Source organism: Trematomus bernacchii, unplaced genomic scaffold, assembly GCF_902827165.1.
Source record: "Trematomus bernacchii unplaced genomic scaffold, fTreBer1.1, whole genome shotgun sequence".
In the NCBI taxonomy this organism is placed as follows: Eukaryota; Metazoa; Chordata; class Actinopteri; order Perciformes; family Nototheniidae; genus Trematomus; species Trematomus bernacchii.
Genome location: NW_022987739.1, coordinates 11,407,601 through 11,426,342, shown reverse-complemented (window position 1 = coordinate 11,426,342; position 18,742 = coordinate 11,407,601). Strand labels below are relative to the sequence as shown.

The following is an 18,742-nucleotide window of genomic DNA, read 5'->3' as shown; positions in this document are numbered from 1 at the left end:
ACTTGTTAAACTTCTAAAATAATGTTGTTAATATTACACACAGCCGGGAGTAAACAGTATAACCACATTAAGTGAATTCACTTATTTAAATTATTTTAGGTAAATTGATCTCTATGATTTGTTCTGTCTGCTTTTCCTTTAAACAAATGCTATTTTGTGTCTCGCGCTGCAGCATAATAATACATAACTCTGGGGTAATAATGTTTTCAGGCAAACACAGTGTTTGTTGGCTTTAACTTTTTAAACATACAATTGTTCCCTAATTAGCTTGATGCTAATTAATTTATGCTTCCCTGTTTGATGTACAGTATGGCAATACTTTGAAAGCAATTGCATTCTTTCTTTGCATAAATTTGTAGCATTTGCTGCCGAGTTCAAAAGAAACAGGACTGGGTTTAGAAAAGCACACATGCATTTAAATAATGTGCCCCATTTTTGTCTCTGTTTGTTTTTAGTGGGAATATTAATGAATTAACATTTTAAACAATCCATCATTATTGTTGTGCTGCCACTTATTTTTAACTCAATTATATTTTAATAGATCATTTTTCCTAATGTGCACAGTATGTTCTCCCCACTTTGTTCACTACACAACAAAAGATTAATTACAAATAAGAGGAATGATCAAAAACATGATAATCAAATTGCAACAATAAGTTGGAAATTGCAATTCTAATGCAATACAATAGGGTATGTGTTGCAAATTAACCACCCACTGTCTATTATTGTACGTGGGTGCGTGTGTGCTAAAGTGTGTGTGAGTGCGTGTTTTTGTGTGTGAGAAAAGTGTATTCGACAACAACAGTATGTTATGATAAACTGTTTTAATCTGATTTTATCAATGAATATACAAGATTTTGATTGTTTTTCATAAATAAAAACAACAATAAAACTCATATTTTACCCTGCAGTGGTCTGACACCATTATTTAAACCTGTTTATTAAAACAGAAATACATTTATTTAAAGGAAATACATTCACCCTCCATTAGTAGAAATGCATTTCTACCAATGCCTTTGTTAGACCTCGTCTGTAATGCATATATTTATTTTGCTTAATTCTCAAATGAAGTACTTTCAAATGTATTTAAAAAATAAATATAACAGTCGGTGGCCTATGACTCAACAATGACATCACATTGTTACAGTTGAGGATTAAGTCAACAGTTGGAAATTGAAACAATTGTGATGGCGATTTGTCTTTTGTTATTGTTTATTTGTTTTTCATGGGTCCATGTGATACTGTATAGGAGGGAGAATAGACCAATCAGAATGTCGTGAGGATTGATCCCTTGCTCCTCCTGTCTATATCGAAGGGTCCTTCAAGGACAATGTCAAGATACTGAACCCCAAATAGCTGTGTGAGTGTGTGTGAACTCCCTCACTATAGTGCTGTGCCCTAAATGATTTTCAATTTGTACTGTAAAATAGAAAGTAAGAAGTATAAAGATGGTCACAGGTCTCAGGGTGAGATCCCTTGTTATGCCTGTTGTCTTCAGCATGTCAGAGACCAGCAGAATTGTCAGTTTAAAGAGGATGGATGTCCCAAAATGTCACCTGACAGCCCGACAGACAGGGCAATTCAGTCCCTGGAGGACAGGAGAGCAGCCGGTAGGAGGTGAATGGGCAGTAGCTTGGGCTAGAGGTCGTCACTGTTGCTATCGTCGGCCTGTCACTCTGAATGGGCTCCAAATCATGTTGTCAATGGTGATGCATCGAGATCTCCCTCTGGCAAAAATTGGATACTCCAAACTCGACTTGATTGATGCGTTGACCAGGTTGTGTCTGCCTGTCCTCAGGATGTGTCCTTACCTTCGTTCAAAGATGAAGCAACACAGACACACTCTGAGCGGTGAAAGGGGAGAGATGTACTTTTAAAAGTTTTTTTTGTGTGTTAGTTAGACCTGTGGAGGCATTGTTGGCTAGTCAAAGAATCTACTGTATCCGTCAGCCTTGAAATTTATAGGTTTTTACCTGCCTTTTTATTTTTCTCGGTACATCTTTTGTGACACGGGTTCAATCGTTGCTCTGAGAATGTTGTTTTCACTGTTTCCATTGAGGCAACAGTATTACATTATGGCTTGAAGGCGAATGCACAGCTTGTACATTCAATAGATTGGAATGAAAAATAGCTGTTTTTCTGTGACCAAAAGTGCAGCCTTTATGCATCCAAGGACATGGCATTCTTTGACCATGGGTACAAGCCGTGGAGTTTTGTGAAAATGAAATATCTTCTTTTATGTGTCATTTTTTTCATTATGCTCCCTCTGTCTCTCTCGTTCTCTGCTTTCCTCCAATGGGTTTTCTTGAGAGTCTCGTCTGGCTTGAGTTGCTCTCTTTATGTACCTTTGTGTGTGTGTGCGCTTTTTAATAGGTTTTTCTGTTCATACTGTCTTTGTTTCCTTATAATGTTTTGCTATTTGTATCGGTATCATCTGTTTCCAATGCATTTACTTTGTGTGGGTATGTGTGAGCTTGAAATCTTTTATCTGTGTTGGTTGATAAGCAATCGTCTATTTGTGTGTTTCAGTGTCTAAGACCCCATTTACACGGGAACGTTTGCGTTTACGCACCGTATGCGTTTTCAAAAAAGTCTTCCGTTCACACGCATTCGGCTCAATTAACGTGTCCGTTCACACGAGACCGCTCGACCCGCTGGAAACGCTGTAGTACATATGCCGGGCCTGTAATTGGCGCTGCTGCCGCCACAAAATACACCAAAAGCAGCGAAGAAGACCCCGGAGCATGGTTGCCATGGTTGCCCTTCTATTTATTCTCCGCGGTGGACGGCGTGTGCTCCTGCTGTAAATCTCTCCGGTAGTCCACCAGCAGATGAAAAACACCCACCTCTCCGCCTCTTCCAAGGGACGAGGAAACCATGCGGCAGAGTTTCCGTTAAAAAAAATTTCCGCCGGTCAACATGTCCGTTAAAGTTGAAATCTTCTGGACAAAATTAGAAAAGTGCCGGTCAGAGGTCTTCTTTGTTATTTATTGAGCTTTAAAACAAATGAATAACGACTCTATATAATAATATAAGAATAATAAACGGAGCCTCTCTTTTCCTCCCCCTCTTCTGACCGCCCAGCAGCTGATCTCTGAGCAGGAGACGTGGGGAGAGGGAGGCGGGGCTATTTCATCGTTATCAGAAAATGATCGTATAAAGGCATACACACGGAGCCGTTTGACCCCCCAGAGCGTTCCTTTTGCAGATCTATGCACCTTGGGACCCGTTATCGTTTGCGGGGTCCGTTTCTATCGTTTTGTTACGGCCTCGTGTAAACGAAAGGGCTATACGCAAGAGAAACTATGCGGATACAACCCGTATCGTCCTTGTGTAAACGGGGTCTGAGAACACAGAGTGAAAACAGGCACTGTATACTTTTATATTCAATATAGCTACGTGGAACCTTGGGTTTGAGCCTTTGATGGCTTGAGGGCTGAATTGAGCTCCAACATGTAGACGGAACCAACACAAGCTGAACATTGTGGAGGTGGCCCAATTTGGACTCTTTCAAGTCTTTCTTCTTGTCTAATTACTTTACAGTCTACTTCAGCTCAGTGTTGCCAGAAAAGAGTAGAAATCAAGCTTAATCGAACATGTTGCTCCACTCATTACTTTTTATCTTTTGTGGTTTACTAGAGGATAAGAGAGAGAACAACTGTAACAACTTTGTCCTCCTCTCTCTCTTTCTCTCTCTCTCTTTATTTCTCTCTCTCTTTCTTTCTCTCGCTCTTTCTTTGTCTGTGTTTGCAGGGCCTGTTCATCTTCCTGATATATGGGGTGTACAACACAGAGGTAAGTCTGCATTGTGTCTCAAGGCTGTCGGAGTGAATGAGAGAAATGACAAGTTTCTGATGGGCTCCTTGCTTAAAAGCTGTGTGGGTGGGGTGTGACAGTACAAGTGTGTATGTGTGTGAACGCGTCTGTGGATGGGAGGAGGGATGGGAAGGAGGGGAGGGGACATCGTTTCCACGCGAGCGTCCCACTGCCCTTCATGCTTGGACTAACTTATATGCATCCGAGTCCGACCATTAAACACTGACACGCCGCGCTTCTCAGCCACTCATTCCTCACCCACATTGGCTAATATTTCACTGCCTCTTTAAGTTTTTAAACTCACGGCCCTCCATTTAGCATCCTGACAAAGCTGCTGGCCAGGGCTTTGGAGGGCCCCAAGCAGAAACCATAGGAGAAAAAACAAAAAAATATGTAATCAACAATATGCTATGAAGGAGGAGGACATATTGTATTGAGATGCCGCTTTATTACCATTTAGATGCGCCTTAGCTGTGTAGGGGTGGAGGGTTTGGTTGAGTGCCGAGACGAAAGACAGAGGGGTACAATTTAATGGATGAGACTCAAGTCATGAAAATCCCTCTTGGTCAAATGTGGCTCTTAGTCTATGTAAATAGGGTTACGTTTAGATTTCCATGTGTGATTTTGCATCTGCGCCCTCTTAAAATACAGCACTTTTATTTTTACTTGAGGTCAACTTGCCATTACAAACTTAAGGAAAAAGAGGAAATCTAGATTTTTTTTTTTTTTTTTTCTCTCAAGCACTCCAAACTCACCCTGATATGATAACAATCCCTGAAATGTACGACAAATTATATAATAATAGCAGAAATGTTTTATAAAGCTACCATTTGATCAAAACATACATTATTTGATAATAATACAATAATAACCTCTTGTTGCTTTTGACTGTAAAAGATCAATGCTTTGACCTAATGTAAAAGGTCATGATCACCTTATAGAGCAGCTTTTTTAAATATCTGTGTAACATAGTTATATATTATGCAGCTCTGCAAATATAATGGTCAGTATTACATTAGTCCCTCCTTTTTTCTGTCTATTTTCTTTCTTTCATCATCACATCTGTTAGTCTGACCATCAAAGAGGACAACTCACATATAACAAGTTCACTTCCTGTTATTTCCCATTTTCTCCTTCTTTTCTTCACCCATATGTTCTCCATAGTTTGAAGAGATGTCCCTGTTTCATAGGTGATGCGCCCACAATGCAGAGACAGGGAAGACTGACCCTTGGTGCTTTAGAATAAATCTACACCCTCAATCTTGCTTAAGTAGCGTTTTTATTACTTGGGAATTCATTTCTTACACTCCGGTTGCCCTTGACCCTGGGTGCTGCTCATGTACATGTTCCAGTTTTCAAAAGGTCCACATTTCTTTGTTATTGTTGAAAAAAGATCCGTAATTTAGAAATTATTCACATCCACACATTTTTCTTTTTTTCCTCTTAACATATTTTCTAAGATGCTTCTTTTATTTTCCCTCAACCTGCGTTTCCTTTTGGTCCTTAACTGTTCAAACATGTGAGAGAGAGCACAGCTGGCTTCAGGTTTCACCCTCTCTGACACTCGGAAGGAAATATTTGCCTAATAAAAGAAATCCTGAAACACTAAATGGGAATGATCAAAAGTTTGAATGTTTCTTCCCTGGAATCAGAGTGTCAGGGAAAGGCAAATATTAGACAGGGAAGTGAAGCTAACATGCATGTATGGCAGTAGATGGTAACACATCATTAAATTACATTATCACACACATACGTCCATGGAGTAAAGAAAAACCTTCCGAAGTTGCTGTTAGTAGTTAACTGGGTAGAACACATATTATTTATCCATCTTAGCGTGAATACATTTCGCTTTGATATGTTAAAAAAGGTGTGAAATTAACAACTGCATCTAAGTAAAAAAAATGCTTCATTCATGAGGTTGGTTTCCACGCTCAATAATTACCAATATGGAAGTCATACTGCATTTGCTGCTATTACCCTAAAATGCAGCCTTTTACTTTGCTAATTACCTTACAATAGCTTTCCATTATTCATTGCAATTAGCTTTTCCTTGGTGGTCACCTTGTAATTCTATGCTTTGATGACCTTTTATTTCCATCAGCTCCAAGGATGTCGGCAGGTGTTGTTGGGCGTGCTGCTTTCATATGGTAATCGCTTAGCGCCCATTTACATGGGGAACCACGCTTTGCATCATTGCGAAACCTTGAGTGTGCGCAAAACCCCTTAAACACATAACAATCATCTAAAACAATGCCCTTCCCCTCATTGTCAAATGATTAATTAAGTTGTGTCATGTAATTGCCTCAGCACGCCGGCTGCTTTGGATATCAATGGAATCCCCAGGACTTACTTTCCCCATTAAATTGTGTAAAAACGGTGTCTATCCAACGTCTGCACCGCGTTGAAGGCCTTCTGCCTTCAATAGGAGGGTTTTGGAAACATGATGCTGGTGCTGTTGATTCTGTGCTGTCACAAGGCTTGGGCTCTCTTCATTATGTGGCCCTTCAACGTTGGTGCGTATGCAAAACATCCTCTGTATACACATGCTGTCTCTGAGACTGTGTGTGTGTTCAGTGCGGTGTCATAATTTATAACACGCTGCTACTTAATGAAGCCATAAGCCATAATGCATATTCACTAACGTGGTGGGCTGGGCTGGGACGGGCTGTAGTGATGAGTGCCCATCCGCTACAAATTTACAGTGAACGCTGACAATGTGCACGTGCACGTATACACACACACACACACACACACACACACACACACACACACACACACACACACACACACACACACACACACACACACACACACACACACATACACACACACACACACACACACAGACCTCATAAGTGCCAAAGGCTTTTCATAGAAGACTTCATCCTACTTAACTGAGCTGCTACCAACACACTGAGTCCTGCTGGTGTATTTTGATATTTTGTTTACTGTAACAATAATAGGAAGTTGTTGCAATTTTGTATTAATAATATATATTTTTTAAATGGTTTAATTGACAAATATTCAGCAGACCTATTACATTTTATTTGTAATTAATGCATCTACAATTCTAGCAGGAAAATGCATTCATTCATAACTATTGCCGTGAGAAAAAATACAAATAACCTTTATTTTCATTGGCGCTATTTCAGATTTAATCCTGGTTTGAATATTATTGATTTTATAAAAGGTCTGTCTAGTAACACTTTGTTTATTTGCAAATGAGTTTTGTTTGCCTCATTAATGCATAGTTTTATTCAATAAACACATTAGAAAAATGTAAACCCTGGATTATTTGCATCCTGTGACATTAATTACACAATAATGATGTCAGTTGATATTATTAAACACAGTCATTTGTCATAAGTACTTTGATGACATTTAAAAATGTTTTGATAAATGTAATTTAAATAAAGTTAAAGGGCATACAAATAATGACCTCATCAAGCAATGATCCTTCTTTTTTTGTAATTGTCACAGTATTTCAAAAATCATGCATTGTTTATTTTATTTTAACATTTTCAAAAGTATTCAATTAAAAATGTATATAATAACAATTGAACAAAAAATGAATGAGTTCAGTAAACAATGATTAATTTACATATTAATGTTGGAGGTGAGTTAAAACAAGTGTTTACTGAAATTGTCTACCTGAAGACTGTTCTCTAAAATCTATGAAATGCTTGTCTGGTATTGTGTGTCAAATGAAGGCATGCTGTACACTGTTTCATCCGAAGTGTAAAAATGTAATCTGTTCTGCTAGGGCGGTCCCTTCTCCTCCAATAGCTCCATTTGTTGGTCCCGGCGCTCTATGCTGACAGATGATAGCTTGAAGTCGTCTCCTTAGTTTGCCTGCTCTATGTGTCACTTTCAAGTCCCATTAGCCACTGGGACATACTGGAACACCTCTCTCTCTCTCAGGCACACACACGCGCGCATACACACACTCACACAAACACACCTCCCCAACAGCTGTAGGTTACATTAAAATAATGGTCCAAATTTGTTATTTACACATACTCTTTCTCCTTTTTACTCTTTGGTCGCTCATTGTAAGTGTGTTTCATTGAGTGCCGTGTCAGACATACTTAACCCTTTCTCTCTCTCTCTCTCTTTTCTTTCAGGTTCGGAGCACGGTCAACAGGATCAAGGAGAGGAGAAAGGCGCTTAATTTTTCAGTACGTAATCTTCTCATTGCTGGGTCTAAGAGTGTGTGTGAGTTTGTTACTTGTTGTGAAATGCTCCTTGCCAATGAAAGCTGGCCAATAAGCAACATTGAACATCTGCTGGCCTCTCACTAGGAGACAGTCCATGTTAGATGCCCTTATACATCAAACATAGACCCTCCTTAATAGCTCTCCCCCTTCCTCACCCTGCTTATTGCAGCACCTTCATCCCAGCAATGTCAAGCTCCACGGTGGGTTACAAGTTTCTAATCCAGGACAAGCCGTCCCCCGACATTAAAGTGTCAGGCCAGTATTTATACCTTGTTGGACGCTGCTGTTTGGCTGAGGCGATGCGATGCTCTGTGTGTGAGTGTGTGGGTGTGTATGAGTGTGTGTGCTAGATCATATTGTAGGCTGCGGAAAGCACTTTAAAAGTACTTAATAGTCTCTAGCACACACCAACAGGCACATACCACACACACACACACACACACACACACACACACACACACACACACACACACACACACACACACACACACACACACACACGCGCAGACAATTATAGATCTCCTTTGCCCCCGCCATCTGACACACACGCACGCACATAAAATGCATCTTGTCCCTTATGAGTGATCACGTTAACTCCACTCCTCTTTGGCCGGCATCACTTCGTCCTGCCCCTCCCACTGCACCCTGACCCTCACATATGTACCCCCTAATATTCCCCACCCTAACACACTTCAGGTCATTGAAGTAGGAATGAAACCATTTCTGACGGCAGATTGGTTTTTTAAAACATCAGGGCGCACCTACTTCCTTCTGACCCCCCCCCCCCCACCTCAGGGCTGGACACTGTAAGGAAGAGAAGAAATTAAATAAATAAAAAGATAAATTAAAGTGAGTGTGTCGGGCGGGTCATTTAGGGGGGCCCCTTGAGACCCCTTTCCACCAGGTGCAGTCTGATATATTGTCTGCTCATGTTATCAGTGAGGCCCCCCCATATACCGTCATTTTTACTGCTTCCTCTCCCCTCTGGTGGTGGCAATTTTCCAATCTTGCCGGGTTCCGCTACCAGAATGCGTTTTTTAGCCATCACCGCCGCCTGACGGTTTCTAGCTAATGCTATTTTGTGCCATAAATCCTGCTTGAAATACTGTATCTACCTGTCCTTTGGTTAGATAGGAGACATTTGGCTCTAGTTGACCGCACATGCCCCTATATATCCCCTTGTTGTAAAACATAGGATTGGGTATCGTGCCTTGCCGGCTGAGGGATAAAGAGGCTTTGGCGGTGTTACTGCATATGGGGTCATTTGAAGACGAATGGCACTTGTCGGAAATAGAGGGTTTTTTATCTTGCATTATTTGCAGGGTTTGAAGGGTTAACCCAAAGGGGTAATTCACTGCAACTGCAATTTAGAAATATTTTACCAAAATTAAATAATTTTAAAATGGTATTGTCCTATTTTAAACATCATCACCAACATGATAAACAGTCTATACTAAGCCATACGTGTTAGATATTTTAACATGTGTATGATGATCCTGTGTGATTTATTTTAAGGAAGGTCGAGCACCAGGCCGACACAATAAGAGCCATTAACTGTATCATAAACAGTGCACCTGAAATCAGATTAAATGTGTTGTATCTGACCTAGCACAAAACATGACATAATTTGAATAATATAGGAACTATATATTGCTTTTGGTACAGTGATGTGACTCCCCTCTGACCTTGATGACCTCTCATATAAATTCCACCAAACCTAATCACACATTCTCCGCTCCATATCCCACACTTCTGTCAACCTCTTTAGCCCGCTTCTTTTCCTTTTGGAGCACTTTTATATGGACGTGGGTCGCCCGCACAGATTTTTTATATTCGAGGATGGGAGGGGGGGATTACACACACGCACGCACACGCACGCACGCACGCACGCACGCACGCACGCACGCACGCACACACACACACACACACACACACACACACACACACACACACACACACACATACACACACAAACGTTGACTGCCTGTTTGATACCAAGTATCTCCTGACCCACCCTGACCTCCTTCTTGTACACACACAGCCAGATTGCTTTGTGAAATAAAGCTGTCAGTTGCAGGATCCAAATAACCCCCCCCCCCCCAATACTCTGTGCCCCTGACACCACTGAAATATAGATATAACTTGGAAGCGGATTCGTTTTTTTTATCTTAATTCAAGTTTTGACAACATATAGTACGCAGGGAGTTTTTTGGAGTCAGTATTGAGCCTCTAAAAAAGGTATTGAACTGAAAACAGATATTTTCCAACAACTGATAGCAGTGCATGTATTTATCTCTTTCCACTCATGTGTGTATGACATTCACTGAAGCTAGACCTCCACAACACAAAAGCAGCCAGGATGGCAGGCCCTCAGTGTGGAGGCATTCCTGCCCGATAGATGTACAGTATGAAATATAAGAAGCCCTGGAGCCTGTTGAAGCCCCTCAGTCTGTTTGAGAGCTGTGCAAACAAATGGGTTTTCTGTGATTGCCGTTTATTTTGGTCTGGCTGGATGATGCGTGTGCTTATGTGAAACAAGGAGGCCTCTGAGTTAAATTCATAGAGCAGCTGCTCAGGTTTTATCCTGGAATTGTGGGAAGGACAATACTGTAATCTACAATAGCCCATGATGTCTATTTATGTTCATTATTAAGTGTGACTGCTTAATGAGATGTATTCTATTGGTGAAGAACTTTGAGCAAAAAAGTTAAAATGTTAAAATCATCCCTCTAACTTATAAGTTCTTTAATGCGAAATATTATATTACGGATTTTTTATTACAAAGGGACAATGCACATTAATTAACATGAGCACTTAAATCTTAAATCATTTTTCATTAGCAGTCTCTGCCAGGTGGATGGCATTAAAGAACATATAAAAGAGCACATTTTTATACTCAGAGGCATCTTTAAATCATGTGGATTTATAAAAAGAAAACACAATTTGAAAGTGTTTCACTAATAAATCCCTATCGTAGTACAACAAAGACAGCCAGTGAAAATGAGGCTGCTGTTTGTGATGAGAGAAAAAATGTCTTACTAATTAGCATCACCAATAATTGACAAATAAAGAATGGATGGACTTGATATCTTTGTCCTTATCAGCTGTCGTGAAAGTTGTCCATTGACTGTGTTTTCCTGTGATCCCATGTAGCTGATATTGCCGTCTCATTTCTTACAGAACTGCGCCAGTTCCCGACCGTCCAGCTCAGTTACCAGCTCTCGTCCTGTCAGTTTCCCGCTAGGAACTACCCCAAGCCAAGAGGAGGAGGCCACCCCTACCCAGTACCACACTAGCAGCAACACCCCCAGCCCGGGGAAGGAGGAAGACAGGACCAGAGGTGAGTTGTCATACCATCATAATGCAAATCTGTGCTTTTCCTGTCAATACATTTGCTTAAAAAAGTATCTTTAAATGGTGCAGAATTGTCTTTGTCATTTTAAAGAAGATCAAGTCATAAGGCAAAACCAAATAATCCAGCATTATACAGAACCCTAGTATTTGCTGCAATCTGTCTTGCTCGCTATATAATCCTTTTGCTCAGGTGCAACTGGAACCAAGCAAACACTTGTTCTAAGTGTCTGTCTTACTTTTAATTGCAATTACTGTTTGGGAATTTTGTTTTTCTAAGATTTTTACTACTATCTCCAATTTACCTTACCTTTTCCCGTTGTTTAGAATTTGAACCAGATATCTCTGGAACTGAACATATTAGCAATTCACAAGAGTGATTGCTAATTTTTATGTTTCGGCTGTCCTTGCTTCTCAAAAAGCACAACAAGTCCTCCAGCACATCAAAAGAACAAAAAAGGCCAACCATCATGTGCTTTTTCAAAGAAATGTGAATTCAAGATGAAATCTGAATATATAAGAATGACAGGCTAATTGAATTATTTTGATGGTTATCTACCTTTTTCTTCCTAATGCTCGCTCTGTTTTCAATAGGGCCGCATCTGGTGCCTCGCTTTTTAAAATCTCAGTTTAGAAGCTGTAGTTTGGGCTGTAAAGGTTTTTCATTTTCACTGTAGAGTTTAGTACCTCGCATGCAGCCAAGCCTTTTCACCGATTCATTCAATTGACAGTTCAAGTGTTGACAGTTCATGTGTGGCCTGTGTGTGCACAATATGTGGGTGGCTAAACTGCACCTAATTCAGCCAAACATCTACTGCTTGAATCCCACTCAATGACTTGAGTTCCAAGGACACACTCCTCTCATATCTTTTGAGGTAGTATGTTTTCATAAAGACATGTTTTTTTTATTCAGGTCTTTATGAAATCCACTTGCAAAAATTATATATTTTTCTCTGCTTAAACATGTTATGTGCACTGATTTGCAGTTTATTTGTTACACCTAGCTTACACCAATGTCGTCTAATAGGACAACATTTTACAGTTAGTCTTTATTATATTTCTAACATTGGATTTTTGTTGAAACTCTTTGAAAGGTGTAAGTATTGTAATGGTTATTTTGGAGGCTTTAGTTTGTGTAGCTGTCGGTTCTATTTCTTAAAAAAAAAAAAGGTATTTTTTAATAAAGTCGACCTTCAATGATATAAATATGTTGTAAAAATTTAAGAAAACAGCCTTTAAAATGATAATAAAGTTGAACCGAGTTTAGCTGAGCACATATTCCCCCATTGTTCCACTGGCATATCTGCAAAGCATTACTGCAAGGCACTCAGAGAGTAGCGGCTGGCCTGTTGAGTGAAATCAGACATCAGAAATCTCCTGTTAAACCTGAACACTAACCAGACACCCTGGCTTCAATCTAGCTGCCTGACCCATGCTACACTCAGCAGAGTTAAGAGTCATTTGGTCGTGGAAAAAGATTGGAGACACCAGTTTCAAAGCAGGGAAAGAAAGAGGGAGAGGTCGACCCCTGATTTCATTCTGTAATTTAAAGCCGGTTTTAGTGTCACTTGCTCTGTTGCCCTAGTTGATGCCGCATTGACTGCATTTTTTATATTTTAACCAGGATTTATTTACTTTATAAAAGTGATAAAAACAGAGAAATCATAGACTGAATTAAATGAGAAAATAACTATGCAGAGATTTATAGAAATAACAATAAATTTGTCGGTGACAATAATAGAAAAGACACGGCAGACAGTGTGAATACATTGTTGCATTTATTGGCAATGAAACAGAACAATTACATATATAATGGTGCACATCAACTTCATCTTTAAAATAGTCAACTGGGTTATGGTTTATGACTTGCACAATAATGATATTTACATTTGAATAGTATGTGTGCCATGTGTTATTGCTCCTTGTTGCGGCTTTGTGCACTTCCCAGCCTGGGATTTACAAGGTTTTCTTTGCAGGTGATTTGCATGGTCCTCAACACTATTACTGTCTCGTTCATTCCCTCAGCGCGTAGTAGTTAAATCAGTCCCTACGTCACATTTAGACTGACTGAATGAACCTCCAATGAAACCTGACAAATCAAACTCGGCAGCAGAAATCATGTTTTTGATGTAACTCAATTTCAACAATAATTGATTGTCAGGTGAAATTATTCAGCCCATTTGCTACACCTCCAATCTGCTCCCGACTCAATGCTACAACATGCAAATGCGATGGGCTTCGTGTGATTGAGTGCTGGGAATGGGTTGGCGGCCGAATGCTCATACACTACAAACCAGATCTACTGTATGCGTAATGTCTTCTGGCAGGGCACACACAGGCAAGCATGCACTCTCAATTCACTGTAACCTATCATCATGTTGCGCCCAACTCACACAAATATACTCGTAAATATTAATAAATATTCGTTTTTGTACTGGGCTATTTTGATGAACTTGAAGGGAGAGATGATAGAGTGAAGGGCTAGTGGACAGTTTCAGTCAAACATCAACATTTTCATACAATTTATTTACAATATGAACAAAAAACACCTAGACCAAGACTAAATGATTATGTTTGCTCTATCCGTCAATTTCAATCAAATAGCATTCATAAAATGTGTCCAGAAAAAACTAGCAAAACCATGCCAGGTACAGAACAAGCAGATTTTTTCATTTTGGGAAGTGGTGCATTTACAAGCACAAACAACAAACAAACAGATGGGCCCCATTTGTCCTAACAATAACCACACCATCTCCTAAGTGATAGTGGTAGCTTTCATGTACAAGGTCAACCACTTCTTATGTCGTCTCCATCTTTCTGTTTACTTAAGTTGGTTGGCACAAATGTCCAAGGCAGACAGCGGATTATGTTGAGGGTACATGGTGAAAAATGTGAACAAAGTAGCACATATTTGCTGTGAGCACAAGAGAAGGACAAGTGCATAATGAAGGAATAGGGGGAGAACTGTGGGGGGATTTGAATTGAAAGGGGAAGGGTTGTGTGGGTGTTTGTGTATGTGCATGAGTGGTGCATTCCTGATGAGATGGCCCCATACAATGGCTGAGTTGAAGGTTATGAGTCCTTTAAAGCGGGAATAATATGCTGGATCACTCATGTTACCTCACGTCGTGTTCTTGCTTTGTTAAAGCCTCCTTCTCAACCAACAAAGATGGCCAAGCAGTTCTCTATCTTTTATGGTTCATGTTTTGGGTTCACCATTTTTGCTTCATCCAGGGTTTGACAGAACTGTAGGTATTGTTTTTGGGCTAAATGTCATACTGTTTAATTTCCAATGTTATCCTCTGCTATGGTGATGGCACCTATCCTTAATGTCATTATATTATCTCGATGTAATGGTCACAATTATGTTAGCTTTAATGGTCCCCTATTATACTGTTTTTCATCAATATATTATAGTCTCAGATATATATATATATACAAAACATGTCTCTGAAGTGTTTGGCTCCAAATACCAAACAGATCATGCATTGTAGCATCTCATAAACCCCTCTGTTTCAGCCCTGTTTCAAAAGTGCTGATTCTCTGTCTTTTACTTTAGATGAAAATAAGGAGCCACTCCCAACGCCCCTCTGTGAGATATTTGGTTAAAAGGAACACAATGTAACTAGGATGAGATTCAGGTGATATTGACCTTGGTTCAGTGGCGAGCCATGACTTTTATACCTAGGCCCTCTGACCCCCACCCCTTCCCTCGAAAAAAAAATAAAAAAAATAGTTATTACGTCACAGCGTATACTTCAGCGGAATAGAGTGCCACAGTGACGCGTCCTAAAACCCGGAAGTAAACTCCTTCCGGTTCCTTCGACAAAAACAAATGCAATTTCTCCATAGGATTTTGGAAAATAGCTCGAAATAAGGTCTGTGGTTGACACAAATTGAAGAGACAGATCACGTTTTGTTCAGCCGGATAATAGCCACTTGTCTACCCTACTTTTATAATTTTCTAATCATAAATCTAATCGATAGATTTATGATTCGAAAATGTTTAATGTTTTTAAATATTATTTTGTAGAATATCTTAGGCACTCAGAGAGGGCCTAGAGGGCCCTGACGGCTCGCCACTGCCTTGGTTGGTTATTGGCTAATGGTTACACAAGCCAAAAAATCGTTACATCATAAAGTGGACAAAATCTGATCAGCTCATTTTCAGACAGGTTTTTATATAAATGGATCAGGAAAAAAAGTATTTTTTCCTGAAACTTTCAGAATCTCTTTACACAGAGGGGACTGACTTTATTTAGGAAAAGATACAGTATAAGGCAGTTTGATGCAGTCCTCACAAGTTCATAATAGCAAACCTGATTTGTTGTGTCATATCCAGTTTACGTAACCCAACTTGTAGGAACCATATGCCTGCACATTGCTGACATCTGACACCCTTTCCCTTCCTCTCTTCCGAACATGTGTTCTTCAGCATCCATCGCAATTAGGGGCCTTGTAGATAAAATAGTGTGGCGGTCTATTGCATGCATCTTCTGCAGATTACACACAGATCCTTCGCTGACACCACCATGGGGTTGACTCCCCTTTGCCTCCCTCCATACACACACCATCACTTGTCATGCATGTTTAGTCCAGTTCATTGACATGCAACAGGATCCCCTGCTCCAAAAATGTAAAAAGGAATATTCCCCCTGTGTAATGACAGCATGTTTGTGGCAAGTTCATCTCAGTGCTTGCTGTTTCATCTATTTGCAAGTCCACTTCTGAAGTCCACTTCTGCAGACCATTATACAAGGCCAAAGGTCAAAATAATTGGGAATAACATTAATTGTGTTTATTGTTTGTTTTGTTTGCAACACCCATAATCATTACATTACATGTCACTTGTTAGACGCTTTTATCCAAAGCGACTTACATACATGCAGTACTGTGGACAATCCCCACAGGAGCCATTTTGGGGTGAAGTGTCTTGCCCAGGGACACAACGACATGTTGACTGCAGTGGGACTCGAACTTGCTATCCCCCTGATTCAAAGTTCAGCGCACTAAGTTCAGAGCACTATCCCACTGAGCCACAGCCTCCCCCCTAATCCTATTGTATTGTTTCTTCTAAACAGAGGATGACTGTATTCTGACATCTCAATCTGTTTTGAACATAGCAAGAAATGTTTACTGTGAAATCTGACATAATTTACCGAACACAATTTAAAAAACACAAGTTAAATGCATTATGTTACTGTAGCTCAAGGTGGGCAAGTAAACATTTGTTTTCCCTATTGTTTTTCATTAGTTGAAAACTGCTTATGTTTTATATTAGTTTCAGCGGTTTGTAACTCGCCATTGGTATTTGGAGACATGAAACATGCTTTAGGAAGAATAGTAATACGAATGTTCTGCTCTGGGAATTGACATCATATTGATTATGACCACAGCAGATCACAGAAAAGGTAAGGTGTGTATGTGAGACACAGAGGTATTTGGCCCCTGAGCAGCAGCTTGTGTTCAATGTCTCGCTGATGCAAAGTGATGTGTACTAATTCTACATCTGCTCAAACCAAACAGGGCTTAAAAGTTCAGCCAAGTCCCAAAGAAATCACTTCCTTACAACTCATCTTCTTCCGCCCTCTCTCTACGCACAAATGAAGGATGACGATTTTCCCTGCATCTATTTTGCATTTCGAAGTGATGGACAAATAAGTGGAAACGACTTTGGGGTTTTGTGTTCGTGTGTGTCTGTGTGAGTGCGGATTGAGATTTGGATTTGGCTGTTTAGAGGATATGCGGCCATGAAATGGGCTCTTGTCATGTGGGCTGAAGCTTTGAGGACTTGATTGTAGCCTCAGTGTAAATACCCAAACAAACAGGCAACAGTCAAAATGTGCTCCGGGTTTGCCATGTATTTACATTCCTCTTCCTCTCTCCCGCTTGGTTTCTTTTACTCTCTCTTTTCCTCTTGCATCTGATTTGTTTATTTGTATTTACTCACTAGCTATTCTTTCCTTCTTTCCTTCTTTCCTTCTTTCCTTCTTTCCTTTCATGCTCTCATTTTGTGAATGATATTCATGGTTACAAGTGTCATGGCTAAATAAGGAGAAGAGCTTTGTGACAGGAATTAAGATTTAATTTGTCAGTTAAAGCACCATTTCTCACTGCTGTGTGAAAAATCTCAGAAACAATCTTTGATCATTTGAAACACTTAAACGACTGCGTTTTCTGCCCTCATACTACATTCTGGCATTTCAAATTCATCACAAGAAACAGACCCACAGATGAAATATTGAGCCCATTTGGTTGGTCTTAAGTGGCTTTAAGCGCAACTGTTTATGCATATTCGCCCAGCCGCTACAAAGCATACTAGGCTTCTGGAATTTGTTTTCTGCAGCTGTTCTGCATAACAACGCCACGCTAGCACGCACAGAACACAGTCTGGTGAAGGGAATCTATTCATAATTCAAATAAACAACAAGGCACAAGCTTTGGCGTTGTCAGATATAACAAATTGAGGAGGAAAGGAGTTGAATTTGTATCTGCTTACTGAGGTTGACTGCATTATACATACTGCAGGTGCCGCTGAATGCGTGGTAATAGGATATATGATGGATGGCCAAGCCGCATGAGCTCCCATTCCTCTGGGTTATTCATCTATTTATCTGCTTATTTATTTATTCCTTCACCCAGAGAGACCCTCACAAACAAGATTTGCTTAAGGTACAATAGTAGCTAAGAGAGGCCGCGCAATGGCTATATGGAAAGCATTGTGAGGTCTTGAAGTACCATCTTGAGCATGCTGATGTTGGTGCTGATGTTCATTGGTTATGTTGGTCGTTTAAAGGGGCCTACATCTTGATGGTTCTTCTTTCAGCTCAACCAGAAAAGAAAGCCCTCACACATGTTTTGCTGTAGAAGGCTTTTACTAAACCACAAATTAAATTAATATCACATTTTTATTTTGCTCAGGGATTGTATACATTTTGGAAATCATTGTCTTTTATCCCTGTCCAGACATTTTCAACAGATGGTGGAGGCATGGTTTGGGAGAGTATTTTGAAGGATTGTTAGTGCTGTATATACATTATTCAGATAGGTTTAGTGTTTAAAACCCCCCGATCTTGAGCCACTTGTACACTTTCCAGTGTTTGACTGAAACCCGTCAAAACATCCTTCATTGTGTCTTCCATCTTTTGTTCACTGCAGTTATTCTGCTTGGATACCTTTTAAAAGTATAACGAAGTAAGGGTTTACTGAAATTAAAACAAATCCATATTAAATCAAATAGTCCTACTATTTAAACAGTTGTATGATGTATTTATAGAATATTTGATGTTTAAAATTAATTTGTAACCATCATCCGCCCAATATGAAACAAACCCAGAGCAAAACACATAACGTCAGGT

At 39.9% G+C, this 18,742-nt stretch overlaps 1 protein-coding gene across 1 annotated transcript in view; it reads left to right on the top strand.

The window, feature by feature from the left end:
- LOC117496030 (adhesion G-protein coupled receptor D2) overlaps positions 1-18,742 on the top strand; it is an 83,906-nt gene that overhangs the window by 36,164 nt on the left and 29,000 nt on the right. Inside the window, exons 22-24 of the mRNA XM_034147706.1 lie at positions 3,754-3,795; positions 7,941-7,994; positions 11,214-11,373. Coding sequence (XP_034003597.1) covers positions 3,754-3,795; positions 7,941-7,994; positions 11,214-11,373 — 256 coding nt within the window. The remainder of the gene's footprint in view (positions 1-3,753; positions 3,796-7,940; positions 7,995-11,213; positions 11,374-18,742) is intronic.